This window comes from Anguilla rostrata, chromosome 17, assembly GCF_018555375.3.
Source record: "Anguilla rostrata isolate EN2019 chromosome 17, ASM1855537v3, whole genome shotgun sequence".
Classification (NCBI taxonomy): domain Eukaryota; kingdom Metazoa; phylum Chordata; class Actinopteri; order Anguilliformes; family Anguillidae; genus Anguilla; species Anguilla rostrata.
Window position 1 is genome coordinate 28,513,605 of NC_057949.1, and position 19,100 is coordinate 28,532,704.

The 19,100-nt window shown below is 50.0% G+C and overlaps 1 protein-coding gene across 1 annotated transcript; it reads left to right on the forward strand.

Annotated features, from left to right (window-relative positions):
* The first annotated feature begins 505 nt into the window (after positions 1-505).
* On the forward strand, positions 506-17,529 carry LOC135243183 (cell division cycle protein 27 homolog). The gene is made up of 19 exons (XM_064314809.1): positions 506-664; positions 2,102-2,177; positions 4,673-4,820; positions 5,630-5,755; positions 6,314-6,411; positions 6,910-7,067; positions 7,648-7,862; positions 8,275-8,386; positions 8,665-8,780; positions 9,756-9,855; positions 10,233-10,437; positions 10,952-11,124; positions 11,776-11,929; positions 12,389-12,596; positions 14,276-14,393; positions 15,181-15,309; positions 15,413-15,487; positions 15,646-15,811; positions 16,542-17,529. Exons 1-19 carry the CDS (start codon positions 638-640, stop codon positions 16,631-16,633), a joined length of 2,496 nt encoding a protein of 831 aa, XP_064170879.1. The 5' UTR covers positions 506-637; the 3' UTR covers positions 16,634-17,529.
* The last annotated feature ends 1,571 nt before the right edge of the window (positions 17,530-19,100 follow it).

The window sequence follows — 19,100 nt, forward strand, 5'->3', positions numbered from 1 at the left end:
TTATTACCTCTTTGTATATCCTTGAGAAATGTACATATGCAATAAATAATTTTAAGTAACGAGAGCAAAATAAATAAATAAATAAATAAATAGAAAAAGGTGTCATGTCTTGGAAGACTTCAAACCTTGTACTGAAGGCTCTCGTGTACATAAATAAAAGGTACAGTATGGTGATTAGTGTGTGAGGAAGTTTGTTCATAGAAACAATGCATATTTCTATCATTTGAATATCCAACGATGCGCATGTGTGTTGCCCTAGCATGCAACATCAAGTCTGACCATAGCATTTACATGGTATTAAACAATGTTTTTAAGAGTAATATTGCAATGTTACATCAACCTACTCGTGATCATTGTTTGTATCACTATATACTTGAAATTATCAGAGTTGTTTTGATGCGTTCGTTCGTATCTGCGTTTCTGTGACTCACGTTGTTTTTCGGTATTTTCCGCCACTGTTCGAATCCCTTCGCGCGTGTATAGATTGAATTCGGGTATGTTCGGCATGTTTCGGCTCTTTCGGTAACGGTTAGTGTGTTTGAAATCTTCGGAGGTATTTCAGGCCTGAAGACCGAACTTACAGAGGAACTGAGGAGAAGAGTGTAACGCGGCAGGTAGAGAGGAGTTTGATAACGGAATGACGGTGCTACAGGAACCTGTCCAGGTAAATATGGAAATTACATATCGGTATATAAAGGATGTTGCCATGTATAGTTTAGCTTCGTCTTTTGTGGGAACCGAAACTCTGACTTCGCTGCCGTATTGGCCCGGTTCTGTACTCTTACACCGTGGTCTGAAAACAAACAGCGGAGGCCTCTATGGCTTGTTAGCTCGTAAGCTAGTCAGGCTAGACAGATGCTGTTTGACTCTAGTTTGCTAGTTAATATTTATCAATGGGTACTTTTCAGGTGCATGTGTGGTAAATAGCTTGCATAACTTACTCTGCCAAGAAAGGACAAGCTGGCTGGTTTGTTTTTGGGGGGTGGTGACGCTAATTTGAGGAAGCTAGCACTAGCTTGGTAACGTTACCAGGCTTGCATGCAAACCAGCTTATATCGGTGGTAAGAAAGTGGGATTTTAGGTGAGAAATGAAAACAAACTTTCTGGTGTAACTTCACCCGTGTATGTACACGTACAGCAATAGCTAGCAAGCATCTTACCAAAGCAGCTAGCTAGTTAGCCTGTCAGTTAACTAAGGGCTAGCCATCATCATACCTGCAGTCACACAGCTAATGGGCTAGTTCGCTAACTTTACCTGGACAAATGATTCTGATTTTAGTTATGGGAGACAGCTTCCTAGCTGGCATACAATATATTTGAATAGGTTAGTATACATTCGCAGGCTCAATACCTAGCTATGTAGTTCATTAAGGCGACTTGCAGCTCGCTTGGTAATCGAAATATAACGCTAACTTAAAATGGTTTGCTAACTAGCCTGCTCAGTTATGGGTAACATTTAACCGGAGTACCAAATGGCACACCGGCTGTCGCTAACTCGCAAATTTTCTCGCAGGATAGACACTACGGTTGAAACTTCAGTTTTTTCGCGATTAGCTAGATGATGTCTGTGCTCAGCCAGCTAACGTTAGCTACCTGCTGATTCATGCATGGGATTTATGCGTTAGGCAGTTATTGTATCGTTAGCCACACGTAAATGAACAACGTAACTTTATACAATAAGAGCCATAAAAAACTAAACCTGGATAATGCACTGTCATATCCATTGTGTTGACAAATAGAGAAATATTGTATATTTTCGTACTTAAGCGAAGACGCAAGGACTTTCCATCCACCTGCTGTTTATACTGGCATACGGTATATTCAACCGACAGTGCCATACTAGAGACAGATCATCACGAACTATCACGTTTTATCAGTGTTCTACGTAGAATTTAATTTAATTTGACATTGAATAATCTCCTCTTGAAAAACAGCAAAATAGAAACCAATGTTGGTGCAGGATGCAGAGGTAGGGACTGGACCCGATTTGGCACATAGTAGCATGATATATGGTCAGGCCAAGTTGTTGCCATCGTAAATAAGCGTAGCAGTCGCGACCAGGGAAAATTCGACAGTGGCCATGTTATTCTTCTGTTCGCAGGCGGCTGTTTGGCACGCGCTTAACCACTATGCCTACCTGGACGCCGTGTTTCTGGCAGAGAGACTCTACGCTGAAGGTAAGGCAATAAATCATTCGGAGGAAAACCGTCCTTTCCACTCGACTGTCGGTATTACAGCTTAATACCCACGGCCATAAGCTTTAATACAAGGACAGATACCGGGACACAGTTCAGAGTGAAAATGTTGAGAAATACCTGAAGTTCCCTTTGGATATTTGCCGGAACGATCTGTTTCACCCCGGCAGTATTGGTTCTCATCTATTCCTCAGTTAAAGCTCCCTGGCCCATTTTAAGAAGGGCATGGGAATTTATTTATTTGACAGCGGACGTTGAGACTTGCCAAGTACTCTATGTTCTCAAGGGCATTCATCAGGCTTAACTCTGAGCGCTAGCCATCTCACTTTCTGCAAACTTTTTGTTGAGAAACGAACCAGGTGTGAGGAATTTAGTGGCTGAAACGGATGACTCTTAACTCTTTGATTGTTGGTACACGAGGGTTCACTGCACCAGGTAGCTGGAACAGAAAGAGAGAATACACATCAACCACATAGAAGTGCACTGACTGAAATACATGGAAGTTTGTATGTGTGATACAGTAACATCGCATACTTGGATGGATGATAAGGACGAGGAGTTGGACCTCATTGCTCATCCTCTGCACCGGTGATGTTCATTCCTGGTCCTGGAGAGCCACAGGGTCCGCTAGTTTCTGTTGCTGTTCGGCACTTAAACGATGAGTTAAAGCAGCCAATTACACAGATGACTCTCCTCACCTGGTTTCTTTGGTCTGAAGTGGCTGCGGCCCACCAAGGCCCTGCTCACTGCTCTGTGCCGCTCACTGCCAGACAAATGGGGGAGAAGTGCGTTTTTATTTTGTCTTCTTTTTAAAAAAAATTACAGGGACCTTTGACGAGTTTTAAACAGATCGAACCTCCTCCTTGAGCGTTAATGTTGTTCTTATTGGACAGACTTGGTGACAGGAGCCCCCTGGCCAGTTGCAGTAGATGTACTATGTAATATATCAGGCCTGAATGATGTGAGCGTCGTCGCATAAATTGCAGCGCTCCGCAGTTATAAAGGGTTTTGCCAGGAGCACACGTAGCAGCTGACTGATCACATTCCAGAGATTAATCACTCGGCGCACATCTACTGTTGTTCTGGAGACGGGGGACGGGAACGCACCGGAATCGGGAGCGGTCCGAGTGCCAGTCCTCCAGGGGACGGTTCAAGCGCGGAGGAATGATGGGAATGCGTACGTGCGCTCGCAGAAACAGAAACGGCACATTCCTGCTCCTCCTCCTCCTCCTCCCCGTGTTTTGATTGCCACTGGTCCTGCTGTTGTGTCAGACCAGCCTCTTCACGACTGATGAAGCTGACCCGAGCTCCTGGGTGTATTTCACATTCGATAAAGCCTTGTCACTTTTTTTTTGTTTTGCTGCTTACTTCATTTTCAATTTTGCCATTAAATTGTTCTGCTTCTTTTCGAATATTGGTTGCTGTCGTGTTTTTAACTGGTGTGCAATTCTTTTGATTTTTATGAAATCAGTCCCAATTGCTGGGCCCCTTTGAACTTGGTTTAGATGCCAAACACTGCAGGAGACAAATACAAATGTAAATGAGTTCTGCATAGTACGCATGTTAACCTGATCTGTGCGGCCAGCGTGACTCACGAGCCTCTGTTTAAATGCAAGTACTGATTCTCTGTTCTGAATGTCTTAGATGAGGGCTGCCCAGCCCTGTTCCTGGAGAACTACCATCCTAATTAGCAGCTCCGCATGATCTCTAGCTGTTGAATGAGGAGTGCTTTGTTAGGGTTGGAGTGAAAACCTACAGGACGGTAGATCTCTAGCTGTTGAATGAGGTGCGCTTTGTTAGGGTTGGAGTGAAAACCTACAGGACGGTAGGTCTCTAGCTGTTGAATGAGGTGCGCTTTGTTAGGGTTGGAGTGAAAACCTACAGGACGGTAGATCTCTAGCTGTTGAATGAGGTGCGCTTTGTTAGGGTTGGAGTGAAAACCTACAGGACGGTAGATCTCTAGCTGTTGAGTGAGGTGTGCTTTGTTAGGGTTGGAGTGAAAACCTACAGGACGGTAGATCTCTAGCTGTTGAGTGAGGTGCGCTTTGTTAGGGTTGGAGTGAAAACCTACAGGACGGTAGATCTCTAGCTGTTGAATGAGGTGGGCTTTGTTGGTTGGTAGAAAACCTGCAGGACGGTAGATCTCTAGCTGTTGAGTGAGGTGAGCTTTGTTAGGGTTGGAGTGAAAACCTACAGGACGGTAGATCTCTAGCTGTTGAATGAGGTGGGCTTTGTTAGGGTTGGAGTGAAAACCTGCAGGACGGTAGATCTCTAGGTGTTGAATGAGGTGTGCTTTGTTAGGGCTGGAGTGAAAACCTGCAGGACGGTAGATCTCCAGGAACAGGGTTGGGTAGCCCTGTCTTAGATTCTCTAAGACCACAACATCAAGCCACTTGCTGTGTCCTCATTTTGGCTAGCCTGTGACATTACTTAATGCTTGCTTAATGAGGGTTTCCCCCCCCCCCCCCTTCCCACAGTGCATTCAGAAGAGGCGCTCTTCCTGTTAGCCACATGCTACTACCGCTCGGGAAAGGCCTACAAAGCCTACCGGCTCCTGAAGGGGCACAGCTGCACCACGCCGCAGTGCAAATACCTCCTGGCCAAGTGCTGCGTGGACCTGAGCAAGTATGAGCTGCCTTCGCCGCTTCCGCAATGTTCCCCCCTAATGATCAGTACATTACATCACTGCTATTTAGCAGACGCTCTTTTTCCAGAGCGTCGTACACGTACAGCTTTTTGCATTTTACCTAGCATCCATTCTGGACATATACTGAAGCAACAATGCAGGTTAAGTACTTTGCTCAAGGGTACAACAGGAGTGTCCTGCCTGCTGGGAGTTGAACCTGCAACCTTTCAGTTACAAGGCCAGTTCCTGGTTTTATTTATAGACCGTCTGGTGCTGAAGTGTACTTCTGCTCTGTGTCTACTTGCATATGTCTGCATGACTGCGAGTTTGCACACTTCTCATTCTGTGATTACTGAAACTGATTCATTTGGATCTGCGCTTGAGCAGTTCAGTTGGATGCCTCACCTTCCACAGTCTGGTGTCCTGAACTGTACCTTAACCTGCTGCATAAGGACAAAAACTTTTTATACTTGACGCTCATGATCTTAGTGTGTTCTGATTGGCTTGGTTTTGTTTTTTTTCCTTTTCATTTATAATTATTGTTTTCAGTTTTTTTTCTGTAATTATATTCATTGTGACTAATTTGTAATTATTTCAGTGTAAATAAGGTTTGGGTTAAACAATGGTGAGTCACACAGTGTTGACGATGAAGGCTACTGCTGCTGCTAAGCAGCGTGGTGATGAGGGAATGTGTTTTCCTGTAGGCGCTCAGGAGTTCCTCTGGCTGTATTATAAGCACTTATAAGTCTTATATGTCCTGCGCCTTGTGTTTATGCTCCTGACCCCCCCACCCCCCTTCTCCCCGCAGGCTGGCAGAGGGGGAACAGATCCTCACGGGGGGCGTCCTGAACAAGCAGAAGAGCCAGGACGACATCGTCAGCGAGTTTGGCGACTCTGCCTGCTTCACACTGGCGCTGCTGGGGCAGATCTACTGGTACAGGCACATCGCATCTCATTAACCAGCCCTGGTAGCAGTGGAGCCACAGCACCGAGGACAGTGTGGTAGTGACAGCCAATGAGCTGTTAGATTTCGGGCATGTGGTCCAGTGAAGGCCGAGGCTCTACGACAGGGGTGTCCTTTCCTATCCGAAAAGGGCTGGTGTGGGTGCAGGTGTTTGTTTCAGCCCAGCACTATGACACCTGATTCAGCTAATTAGCTAATCGTGGTCCTCCATCAAGACATGGACAAGAAGAATCAGGTGTCTTCGGGTTAGGCTAAAACAAAAATCTGCCCCCACAATGGCCCTTTTCGGATAAGACTGGACCCCCCGCTCTGTGCACTTAAATCGGATACGTTTATTTTGTTACACTGTGCTCTGGTACTGTAATCTTTGACTGGGACAGGAAGTTGTTTACTGTCTTAATGAACCCAGATCCTTGTGAAATGGCAGAATTGAATTTGCTTGAAAGTTTATTTTTGATTCCTTTGTCTGAAGTGGCAGCACCTGTTTGCTGTTGGGTGGTTAACCGCCGTTTTTCTCTCCCGGAGCAGCAAAACCGATCGTTTGGCCAAAGGGTCTGAGTGTTACCAAAAGAGCCTGAGTTTGAACCCGTTCCTCTGGTCTCCTTTCGAGTCCCTCTGTCAGATCGGTGAGTCTCTGATTTTCACTCGTCTTTCCTCGTTACGCAGTGTTGCATATCCTCAATACTTACCGTGAAATGTACACAGTCACTGTGTGATACTGAACTTTTAACTTGCCCAGTTTGTCACAGTGAAGCTGTCTTTTATTATGAAATATTAAAGAGTCTTGAAGAAGGAACACAACAAGTAGTGTATGGAACATAAGAAAACTGAACGGCTCAAAAATGGTAATAAAAAAAAGAGCGAGCTCTGAAGCGGTATTTATTAATTTAATTATTATTATTTTTGTTTTACCTGACTCCTTAAGCTGTTCTCCTGACTGAGGGTGACTTCTTCTCTCTAGGGTTTTCGTCACACTTGTTCCTGGTTATGTTTATACACTTTGTTGTACGTCGCTCTGGATAAGAGCGTCTGCCAAATGCCTGTAATGTAATGTGACCACACCTTGTGGGGGGTGGTGTGAGTGCGCGGTGTTGTCATGACGCCGGCTCTTGTGTCTCACGCAGGCGAGAAGCCCGACCCGGAGCAGACCTTCCGGCTGACGTCCCTGCAGAACTTCAGCGGCAGCGTGGGCCCCCAGACGGGAGGCCCCCTCCACACCCCCAGCCACGCCCCCCACAGACAGACGGACACCGTCCTCATGGAGACCCCGCAGGACACTTTAGTACGTTCGCTCCCGGCCCCATGACAAGGGTGGCGTGGTTGCGGTTATGACTGGTGTGTGCTAGCTGCTCGTCTGAAGCAACACGGGTTGGAAGTGTTACAGTGCTGAAGAATTTACATTAAGCGCACATTAAAATGGCTCGTTCTGATTGGTCAATGCAGCTGTCACGTTGTCTCGGCTGCGTTTGTTTGTGGGAGTGTATGGAGTGGAGATTCCAGTAGAACTCCACGTAACACCATAGAGCGAGGCTCATTTTTAATTGTGTCACTTCTATGGTATGACCTTTGAACTGTAATGCGGTGATGTCTGTTTCAATCCCTGCTGGGCTGTGGCTGGTAAAGAACTCTCTCAGTCCACTAGTATTCGTACCTTTAATAATTATTTATTATTTATTTTATTGACCTTTATTTATGCAGGGTAGATTGACTGAGCACGCATGCTCTTTTGCAGCAATACCCTATGAATGTCCACCAAAGTAGCCTAACCTGCTTGTCTTTGAATTAGCAAATTTAATTCAAATAATCTTGTCTCACTGATAATTCCTTTTTCATAATCCCCCCCCCCCCCCCTGCTTTTACAGGAGTTGAATAGACTCAACCTAGAATCTTCTAATTCCAAGTACTCCTCTCTGAATTCGGATTCCTCGGTGTCCTACATCGACTCCTCCGTAATCTCCCCCGACTCCGTGTCCCTCGGGACGGGGGGCTGCCTGCAGTCCAAGCAGCCGCAGAACAAGCCAAAAAGCGGGCGCAGTCTGCTGGGGGGGCCGGCCGCCCTCAGCCCCCTCACCCCGAGGTAGGGCCGCCTCTTCGGCTTTTAACGTTTCTCTCCTTGCTGCGGAACATGCTAGCAGAGCTCACTAACGCGCACTGGCTTGAGAAACGCGTCCCCCTCAACACTCTGCCCGATCTCCTCAGAGATGTGTTCAGATGAATTCTGGAGTTTGGCTCTTCAGTGCACCCATTGGAGGGGCATTGGCACCTGAAAACTGATGTGTTAACTGTGGAAAAAATGATTTAGGAGCACATCTATTAATTTAAATGCATTTTTTCAGTTTTATGTGCACAGGGGTGCTTGGTGAAAATGTTAGTGCAGGGCCCTGTAAATGCGGCTCGCAGGGGCCTATGGAGTGGGTGCGGTTGTGGTCGGGGGGGATCTCTGCGTGCCTGTCGGTGGGGTTGTTGTGACGTCTCTCTGCTCGCCGCAGTTTTGGGGTCCTGCCGCTGGATCCCAGTCCAGGGGACACGTCGTACCTGCAGAACTTCACAAACAGCGGGTCGGTGATGGACCCGCCCCCTCCCGGGATCCCACCAAAAAAGGTCTGCAACCCACAAACTTTTCAAACATGTTTTCATCTGTATTCTAGTCATTTTATATATCACCTACAATGAACAAGCCAGGTTAGGTTAACAACATTGCACTATGTATTCAGTTTGCTCTGAATAAAAGCCTCTTTTAAATGAATTATAATTGGTGGGGATTACTTTTTTTTTTTGTTGAGGTCTGTTTGTAATTAGTTTGAGTACTGATTTAATTTGGGTCAGTCACTAATTATATTGTCCTTAACAAATATATGACAAATAACCTCCTTCTGCAGTCTGTAGCCCGAATCAGCCAAACTGGAACGAAGTCAGTGTTTACACAGAGCGGGAACAGCAGGGAGGTCGTACCCATACCTTTCAACCAGTCCCAGACCACTGCCCCCCAAACCAGGTGAGTGCGTGCTGCGTCCCCACAAACCGTGTGAGTGCGTGCTATGTCCCCACAAACCAGGTGAGTGCATACTGTGTCCCCACAAACCGTGTGAGTGCGTGCTATGTCCCCACAAACCGTGTGAGTGCATACTGTGTCCCCACAAACCGTGTGAGTGCGTGCTATGTCCCCACAAACCGTGTGAGTGCATACTGTGTCCCCACAAACCAGGTGAGTGCGTGCTGCGTCCCCACAAACCGTGTGAGTGCGTGCTATGTCCCCACAAACCAGGTGAGTGCATACTGTGTCCCCACAAACCGTGTGAGTGCGTGCTATGTCCCCACAAACCGTGTGAGTGCATACTGTGTCCCCACAAACCGTGTGAGTGCGTGCTATGTCCCCACAAACCGTGTGAGTGCGTGCTGCGTCCCCACAAACCGTGTGAGTGTGTGCTGTGTCCCCACAAACCGTGTGAGTGTGTGCTGCGTCCCCACAAACCGTGTGAGTGTGTGCTGCGTCCCCACAAACCGCGTGAGTGCGTGCTATGTCCCCACAAACCGTGTGAGTGCGTGCTGCGTCCCCACAAACCGTGTGAGTGCATACTGTGTCCCCACAAACCGTGTGAGTAAGCCTGGTTAATACTCCCGTAAATCCACAGCATGAAACAAGTTTCCCCTGACTGGAGCTCAGGTGGCAGCAGAAGTCTCCTGACAGTCCTATTCTGTGTCATGCTATAATTCAGTGTGTCATTTTTACTATCCCGAAGGGTGTAGGGGTTTCCGAACACACAGATTTCTGCAGTATGGCAGCCATCTTAAGTGCAAATGTGGGCGATGTCTGAACTAGACGCATAAAGCCTTGTGATCCCACCCTCGTGGGCTGGGACTTCCTGTTGAATGACCTTTAAACCGTTAGCGCAGTAGTGCTAGCTGCCCTCTGAAGTGAAGCGTCGGTGTCTGACCTGCGGGTGTCGCTTGTCCGGGTGTTTCTCTGCAGCACGACGCCGCAGGTGCTGAGTCCCACCATCGCGGCTCCTCCCAACGTGCAGCCGCGGCGGAGTTCCAGACTGTTCACCAGCGCCAGCTCTACCGCCAAGGTAGCCCGCTGTTTCAGCCACAAGCCTCTGGTCGGTCTGACAGGGTCATAGTGGCCTTTGGCTGGTTTTTTAAAACACAAATAAATAAACTGAGTATCACCGTTTTGGAAATGGAATATAGTAATCGTATGTTCAATTAAAATGTGTTCAGTATATTGAAAAGGTTTTGTTGCGGATATTGCCATACACAGTAATGCAGTGTGTTTGGACAGTTTATAAATGTAAACAGATGGTCAGGAGTTTGGCCTCTCGTTACCATAGAGATAACAGAAGCCTCCTTGCAGGGCTTGATGGGGGTATAAATGCACCTTTATTTTTGGTGACAAGCGCCGTGTGATGAAGTGTAAATTAGGCTTAACACCACGACGCTCCCACAGGAGAACAGCAAGAAGCTGAAAATGAAGTTTCCCACCAAAATCCCCAACCGGAAGACCAAGACCAAGACCAGCAAAGGGGGGATCACGCCGGCCAACATGAACGAGACCTTTGAGATCCTGAAGCTGGACTCGTCCCTGTCGGAGGGGAAGGGCTCCCTGGCCACGCCTCAGTACCAGGCCTTCTCCCTGCAGAAGGCTGCGGCAGGTAGGGCCTGCGCTTCACCTGCCTGCCCGAAAAACACAGACATGTGGAACATCTAAAATGATGCCACCATCACACAGCTGCGTGCTCTGCTAGACTGACAGAATGACCAATCACACAGCTGCATGCTCTGCCAGACTGACCAATCACACGGCTGCGTGCTCTGCCAGACTGACCAATCACACGGCTGCGTGCTCTGCCAGACTGACAGAATGACCAATCACACGGCTGCGTGGTCTGCTAGACTGACCAATCACACTGCTGCGTGCTCTGCCAGACTGCCAGAATGACCAATCACACGGCTGCATGCTCTGCCAGACTGACCAATCACACAGCTGCATGCTCTGCTAGACTGTCCGACTGACCAATCACCCGGCTGCATGCTCTGCTAGACTGTCCGACTGACCAATCACACGACTGCGTGCTCTGCCAGACTGACAGAATGACCAATCACACGGCTGCGTGCTCTGCCAGACTGACCAATCACACACGTCCCTCCTCTTGTCTCTTGTCTCAGATGGGCTGATGAGCCTGATGCGAGACATTGGGAAGGGATACCTCGCTCTCTGCTCCTACAACTGCAAAGAGGCCATCGCCATCCTGAGCCAGCTGCCCTCGCATCACTACAACACGGGCTGGGTGCTGGTGCAGATCGGCCGGGCACACTTTGAGCTGGCCGAGTACACACAGGTAGGAGCACCTGCACCTCGTCTTCACCTGTCACTCTGAGCTGGCCCAGTACACACAGGTACGAGCACCCTGTCTTCACCTGTCACTCTGAGCTGGCCCAGTACACACAGGTACGAGCACCTGCACCTGGTCTTCACCTGTCACTCTGAGCTGGCCCAGTACACACAGGTACGTGTCTTCACCTGTCACTGTGAGCTGGCCCAGTACACACAGGTATGAGTCTTCACCTGTCACTCTGAGCTGGCCCAGTACACACAGGTACAAGACTTCACCTGTCACTCTGAGCTGGCCCAGTACAACAGTATGGTAGTCATTTGCACCATGTACAACTGTTGCAAGCAACCAGACTGGTGAGATTTTATATTTTGGTAGTCTTGAAAGTAAATTTAGCAGCCCACCAAACAGTGGCAGTGGGTTGCCATATTGGTTAGAACAAGGGTGTCAACTCCGTCTGGAGGCGCAGTGTGCAGTCCTCAGCAATTAAGCCTTGAGAACAATGGTAGCCATCAGTGCCTAATTACTGACACACACTGAGCCCCAGGCACTGCGGGCCTCAGAGCCCCTGGTTTAGAACATTCCAGGATGTCCCTCCCGGTTCCCACGGAAACCCCCCACTGAGCCCTTCCTGTTCCCTCTGCCCCCCCCCCGCAGGCGGAGCGGATATTCTCGGAGGTGCGGCGCATCGAGAGCTACAGGGTGGAGGGGATGGAGATCTACTCCACCTCGCTGTGGCACCTGCAGAAGGACGTGGCTCTGTCCGCCCTGTCCAAAGACCTCACCGACATGGACAAGAACTCGCCGGAGGTGAGAGCTCCCGTGGTCACGGAAACGGGGTCAAATCACTGCGATCACACGGCGTCACACGCTGCAAACGCGCTGCAAACGCACTGCAAGCACACTGCAAACGCGCTGCAAATACACTGCAAACGCACTGCAAACACACGGCGTCACGCACTGCAAACGCACTGCAAACACATTGGTTAGTAGAGGTTTGATGCGGTGCTGAGTAGAGGTTTGATGCGGTGCTGAGTAGCGGTTTGATGCGGTGCTGAGTAGAGGTTTGATGCAGTTGCTGAGTAGCGGTTTGATGCAGTTGCTGAGTATCGGTTTGATGCGGTGCTGAGTAGAGGTTTGATGCGGTGCTGAGTAGAGGTTTGATGCGGTGCTGAGTAGCGGTTTGATGCGTGCAGTAGTGGTTGAGCCGGTGCTGAGATGGTTGAGCAGTGCTGAGTAGCAGTTCCCATAGCGTTGGTCCCCCCCACGCCTCGGTGCGTGGCGGGAAACTGCTTCAGCCTGCAGCGGGAGCACGACATCGCCATCAAGTTCTTCCAGAGGGCCATCCAGGTGGACCCCGGCTTCGCCTACGCCTACACGCTGCTGGGCCACGAGTTCGTGCTGACCGAGGAGCTGGAGAAGGCGCTGGCCTGCTTCCGCAACGCCATCCGCGTCAGCACCCGCCACTACAACGCATGGTGAGCCCCCGCATCCACACACCCGCCACTACAACGCATGGTGAGCCCCCGCATCCACACAACACCCCGCCACACTAACGCATGGTGAGCCCCCGCATCCACACACCCGCCACTACAACGCATGGTGAGCACTAGCGTCCACACACCCGCCACTACAACGCATGGTGAGCACCCGCATCCACACACCCGCCACTACAACGCATGGTGAGCCCCCGCACCCGCACACCCGCCACTACAACGCATGGTGAGCCCTAGCGTCCGCACACCCGCCACTACAACGCATCCACACACCCGCCACTACAACGCATGGTGAGCACTAGCGTCCGCACACCCCACACTACAGCGCATGGTGAGCCCCGCATCCACACACCCCCACTACAACGCATGGTGAGCCCCCGCATCCACCCCCCACACTACAGCGCAAACCACACCCCCCCACACACAACCATGGTGAGCACCACGCCCATGCCCGCACCACACCCCCCACTACAGCGCATGGTGAGCACCCGCTTCCGCACACCCGCCACTACAACGCATGGTGAGCACTAGCGTCCGCACACCCGCCACTACAACGCATGGTGAGCCCCCGCATCCACCCCCCCCACACCACACCCCATGGTGCAGCCATCCGCGTCCCCCCCACACTACAGCGCATCCACACCCCCCCACACTACAGCGCATGGTGAGCACCCGCTCCCACACCCCCACTACAGCGCATGGTGAGCCCCCGCACCACACCCCCCCACTACAACGCATGGTGAGCCCCCGCATCCACACCCCCGCCACTACAACGCATGGTGAGCCCCGCATCCACACCCCCCCACTACACCATGAGCGCATCCACACCCCCCCCCCACACTACAGCGCAGTACACCCCACCACACCCACCCACCCCCCCCCCCCACACTACAGCGCAGTACACTACCCACACCCCCCACTACACCATGGAGCACCCACCCACCCCCCACCCCCCCCCCCACACTACAGCGCATGACACTAGCTCCCACACCCCCACTACACCATGTGACAGCCGCATCCACACCCCCCCCACTACAGCATACACTGCATCCACACACCCCCACTACACGCATGGTGAGCACCCGCTCCACACACCCGCCACTACAACGCATGGTGACACTCCACCCCCACAAGCATGTGCCGCATCCACACCCCCCCACACTACAGCGCATGGTGAGCACAGCGCCGCACACCCGCCACTACAACGCATGGTGAGCACCCGCATCCACACCCCCCACACTACAGCGCATGGTGAGCACAGCGTCCCACACCCCCACTACAACGCATGGTGAGCACCCGCATCCCACACCCCCCCCCCACACACAGCGCATGGTGAGCACTAGCGTCCACACACCCCCACTACAACGCATGGTGAGCACCGCATCCACACCCCCCCACCTACACAACGCATGGTGAGCACCCGCATCCCCCCCCCCCCCCACACTACAGCGCATGTTGGACACCCGCATCCACACCCCCACTACAGCGCATGTGAGCACCCACACCCCACCCCCCCCACACAGCGCATGGTAGACGACCTGCATCCACCCACCCCCCACACTACAACGCATGCTGAGCTCCACGGGAGAGGCACTCGTGTGCACCGAGCGTGACCCGCCCGCTAGCGGCTAACCCCGCGTGTTTCTCCGCCCTCCCTCCAGGTACGGTCTGGGGATGATCTACTTCAAACAGGAGAAGTTCAACCTGGCAGAAATCCACTTCAAAAAGGCCCTCAGCATCAACCCACAGAGCTCCGTGCTGCTCTGCCACATCGGCGTGGTGAGGCTCGGGACCTTTACACCCTGTTTTAATTCCCCATGTACACACGAGTCCCAGTCACTGGATTTACACTGGTAACTGTGCCCTAGCGTACCCCAGGGCCTGACTGGGACCTAGCGTGCCCCAGGGCTGGACTGGGACCTAGCGTGCCCCAGGGCCTGACTGTGCCCTAGCGTGCCCCAGGGCCTGACTGTGCCCTAGCGTGCCCCAGGGCCTGACTGTGCCCTAGCGTGCCCCAGGGCCTGACTGTGCCCTAGCGTGCCCCAGGGCTGGACTGGGACCTAGCGCGCCCCAGGGCTGGACTGGGACCTAGCGTGCCCCAGGGCCTGACTGTGCCCTAGCGTGCCCCAGGGCCTGACTGGGACCTAGCGAGTCCCAGGGCTGGACTGGGACCTAGCGTGCCCCAGGGCCTGACTGGGACCTAGCGTGCCCCAGGGCCTGACTGGGACCTAGCGAGTCCCAGGGCTGGACTGGGACCTAGCGTGCCGCAGGGCTGGACTGGGACCTTTGCCTCTGGCCGCAGGAGAGCTACAGTGGTATGCAAACGTCCTGTCCTGGCTCCCCTGGTCAGATTGCACGTTTTGGCGATTTTTCAAGTGTTAACATAAGTTAGCACAACCTCTGCAGAGAACAAACTTAAACATACAAATATTTCTCAAAATTTAAATGCACAATTACTTTTTATTTGCTGAATCTAACCGATTGGAGGTGGGGGGTGTAAATGTGAAGGGCACTAGGTCAGGCTCCCTTCCTGTTGATCCATTCGTACCTTTCTTTGGCTCACCAGGTGCAGCACGCACTTAAGAAGTCTGACCACGCGTTGGAGACCTTGAACAAAGCCATCGACATCGACCCCAAGAACCCGCTATGCAAGTTCCACAGGGCCTCCATCCTCTTTGCCAACGAGAAGTACAAGGTCAGTGCGCACTTCAGGGCACGGTGCTCACAAAGCCTTTTTCAAAATGGCGCCACGGCGTGCCGATCGCAGCAGTCATGAGCCGGTGCTTCCCTCTCCGCAGGCGGCCCTGCGAGAACTGGAAGAGCTGAAACAGATCGTGCCCAAAGAGTCGCTCGTTTACTTCTTAATAGGAAAGGTAAGGCGCTCCGTCGCATTGTTTCTGCGCTGCTGAGAGTAGCGGGTGTGTTGTAGCAGTCCGGTCACGGTCTTCCTCTTAATGGACTTGTGTTAGTTTGGTCAGCATGCGGTGTGGTGGGCTGACTGACGGGCTGCTTGGCGGGGGCTTGTCCTCAGGTTTATAAGAAGCTGGGCCAGACGCACTTAGCCCTGATGAACTTCTCCTGGGCCATGGACCTGGATCCCAAAGGGGTGAACAATCAGATTAAAGAGGCCATAGACAAGCGATACCTCCCCGACGACGAGGAGACGGTCACTCCGGACGACTTGCCTTACGATTCAGGTACCCTGCGTGCAGGCACGCGCGCACACACGCACGCACACGTCCACGACGACGTCACACACGCATCACACCGTCCCCCCACGCCGTCACACACAGCACGCCGCACAAAACCCATCCACGCGCACACACACACACACACGCACACACACGCACACACACCTCCAACGCCACACACACACACGTGCACACACACACACACACACACGCACCCACAACACAAGCACATCACGCACGTGCACGCACGCACACAAACACACGTCCACACACACACACACACACACACGTGTATGCACACATGCACACACACAGACATCCACGCACACACTTATGTGTGCATGCACACGCACACACACATGCTCTTTTTGCTCTGTCTCTTAGAGCCTTGCTTGTCTTTGCTACACAAATAAAACTGAGTTGAGTTGAATTGGATGGGCAGTGTGAAGCGGATGAGCGTTGACTGGGCTAGGAGGCTAACGAGGCTAGGACGCTAACGAGGCTAAGAGGCTGACATTACATTGCAGGCATTTAGCAGACGCTCTTATCTAGGGTGACTTACACAACTTTTACACAGCATTTTACATTGTATCCATTTACACACCTGGATATGTACTGAAGCGGTTCAGGTTAAAGTACCTTGCTCAAGGGTACAACGGCGGTGTCCTACCCGGGAATCGAACCTGTGCTACACTGCCGCCCTAACGCTCCGCCGTGGCGTGTTCTCCCCGTGCAGCGGAGGTGGAGGAGTCGCAGGAGAGCAGCATGACGGACGCAGACGACACGCAGCTGCACACGGCCGAGAGCGACGAGGTCTTCTTACTGTAAAACGCGTCTGCCCGGCGTCGGACACCGGGACAAACGAGGAAAAACAAACTGCTGCTAATTACAGTACCTCCAGACTTCTCTCATGACCATTGGCCATTTTTTCTTATTCTTTTTTTTTGTTCTTGGTTTTTTTTTTTTTTTGTTCCACTGTGCCTCAGTGACTACTGAGCTCCTCTGGTTCTCTCTTCACCCACCCCTTAACGTGTGTGCCAGTGGATGGAGAGCCCCCCCAAGCCCCTTCACAGCTCTCTGGACTGCAGTCTTTTCAGTGCCCGGACTCTAGAGGGAACACCGGCTGCCATTTTACGCAAGCAGATTTTGTTCCCTCAAGTTTTAAAACGCTGCACTTGTATAGCGAAAGCCATTTAAGGTCTAAGTATTTGTTTGGTCTCTTTTTTTTTTTTCCTTTTCTTTTTTTTGTGTGTAGGAACCCAGAACTTTTATGATTGCCCTTTGTTGACAGGTCCTTATGGTAATGTGAATCTTATAAGGAAAAGAAACAGACTTTCAAGCACATTTTCTCCCACTTCAAATGCATATGCCAGTGTAAGACAACTGTTGACAAGTTGCCATCTGGGGATGGGGATGCTCCAAGAGATTAATAGATGGAAAGTGAACTGGAGTGACTCCTAAATCTCCCTGGCTTCAAGTCCAGCGAGCCTGGCCCTGTCTCGGTTATAAAAATGAATAAAATGCAGTATTTAACTATTGTTTTGGAAGTGCCCTTCTTGAAGCTAAAAAGACCTGTGATGACTAAGCAGTTGTGTGCACTGTTCATTTAAGATGAGATGTTTCAACTGATGAGTTTTAAGGCTGTTGGTTTGACTTATCGAATAATGTTTTGTTTTTATTACCATTACTCTGTAATCAATGAACTTATAAAGATATGAGCCATCTTCGTGTTTCAAGTCAAATTAATTTGTCTAGTTCTTTTGTCAGTGCACGTTCAAAATTCTGTAGAATATGTGAGAACAAATTGAAATTGCTCAAACCATATTTAAATAATGTTATAAAAAGAAGAGCACATTTTAATTGAAACGTTTGTCAAAGGCATGGTTGATCCTTTTAGAAACTGTTTTGAAATGGCCTGTTAAATTGGATCCTCGATGTTTGTGACATACACACATTACCTGTTTACCATTATTTCAGACAAGTGGATGAAATATGGTGATGGTGGAATCTGCTCACTATTCTAAACGATCTGCAGAATGATTATTTGCGTTTTTTGTGTAATCGTGTCTCATTGAAAATGTACAGTCTAAGGGAAAACATCTTAATATATTTGAAAAGTTTTGCGATCCATTTTAGGATGTAAATAAAGAATCAATTACCTAGAGCAAATTATTTTAATTGGTTGTTTCGAACAGCTGATGATTGTATGCGGTACACGCCGGAATAAAGTCCATGGCATAATACTCGCACGCATATGGAAGAAGTGCAGAATTTGGAATCTGGTTTTAAAAGTCAGTCATGGATCAAGAGAAGAACGGTAAACCGACTGTCTGGACGCTTGACATGATGTTCTGCATCTGCAAGGTAAACTATATGCAATCCACAAATTTATAAACGCGTGGCCACGCCTGAATGAACGTGGCACACAGTTCTTTGGTATATCATGTATTTTAATGTCGCAGGGCAATTGGTTTTTCATATTTTCTCATTTAAAAGCCGTACTTATAAGGCCTTACGCAGCATCACTTGGAAGCGAATTAATTTATCATTGAATGTGTGGATTTACAGAAATTCCGCCCACTTAGATCTATATGTTTGTTTCCGTAGACCATTGTTCTTGGCTGCACGGTATCGCCAGGAAGCACTAGCCTACATAGGGACACTAAAATACATTTCATTTAAATAGCAACTAATTATAATACGGATTCCACATGCAACTGTGGATGCTGAGGTGGGTTTATTGTTAATCTGACACGATTTGAAAAATGTAAGAGTAAGCTAATGAACTTCACCTTACATAGGCCTGAAAGCTGCGACAGGCATGTAAACAAAACGAAGGTTTATACCGATGTAGATGCTCTGACTGTTGTGGGCATTAGGCTATGAGCTGGACTGTGACAATTCTGTTTAACAGCTTTGCAACTTAATGTTTTAATTTAACTGATAGATTGGGGCGGCTGCAATTTTAAATTACTAATACCTCCCATTGTTACAGGGTCATTGTTTATGAGTCCTTACTGAAAACAACTCTTAAACTTCAATGTAGCTAACGTTAGTTAGCTAGCTATCTGAGGCACTTTCCATGTAACGCCTCCGTTTTGAAAGACGAAAGTATAAACCAATGAGCAAGCTTGTCTTACCACACTGTCAAATCATACAACAAGACGGGCGGGCGATTCCGGTTCAAGGCTGGTTGTTCGTTGCAGGTAAGTGAACATGGATTTCACATTTTGACACTTAAAAACTACATTTCATAACAAACAACATTACTGGAAGAATGAAAGAGATGTTGAGA

Bases quoted from the DNA above. Each gene is read 5' to 3' on its own strand.
- LOC135243183 (XM_064314809.1), top strand. From the start codon at position 638: ATGACGGTGCTACAGGAACCTGTCCAG. The intron at 5,756-6,313 runs GTACAGGCACAT...CTCCCGGAGCAG, and splicing joins CTGCTGGGGCAGATCTACTG to CAAAACCGATCGTTTGGCCA. The intron at 15,488-15,645 runs GTAAGGCGCTCC...GCTTGTCCTCAG, and splicing joins TTTACTTCTTAATAGGAAAG to GTTTATAAGAAGCTGGGCCA.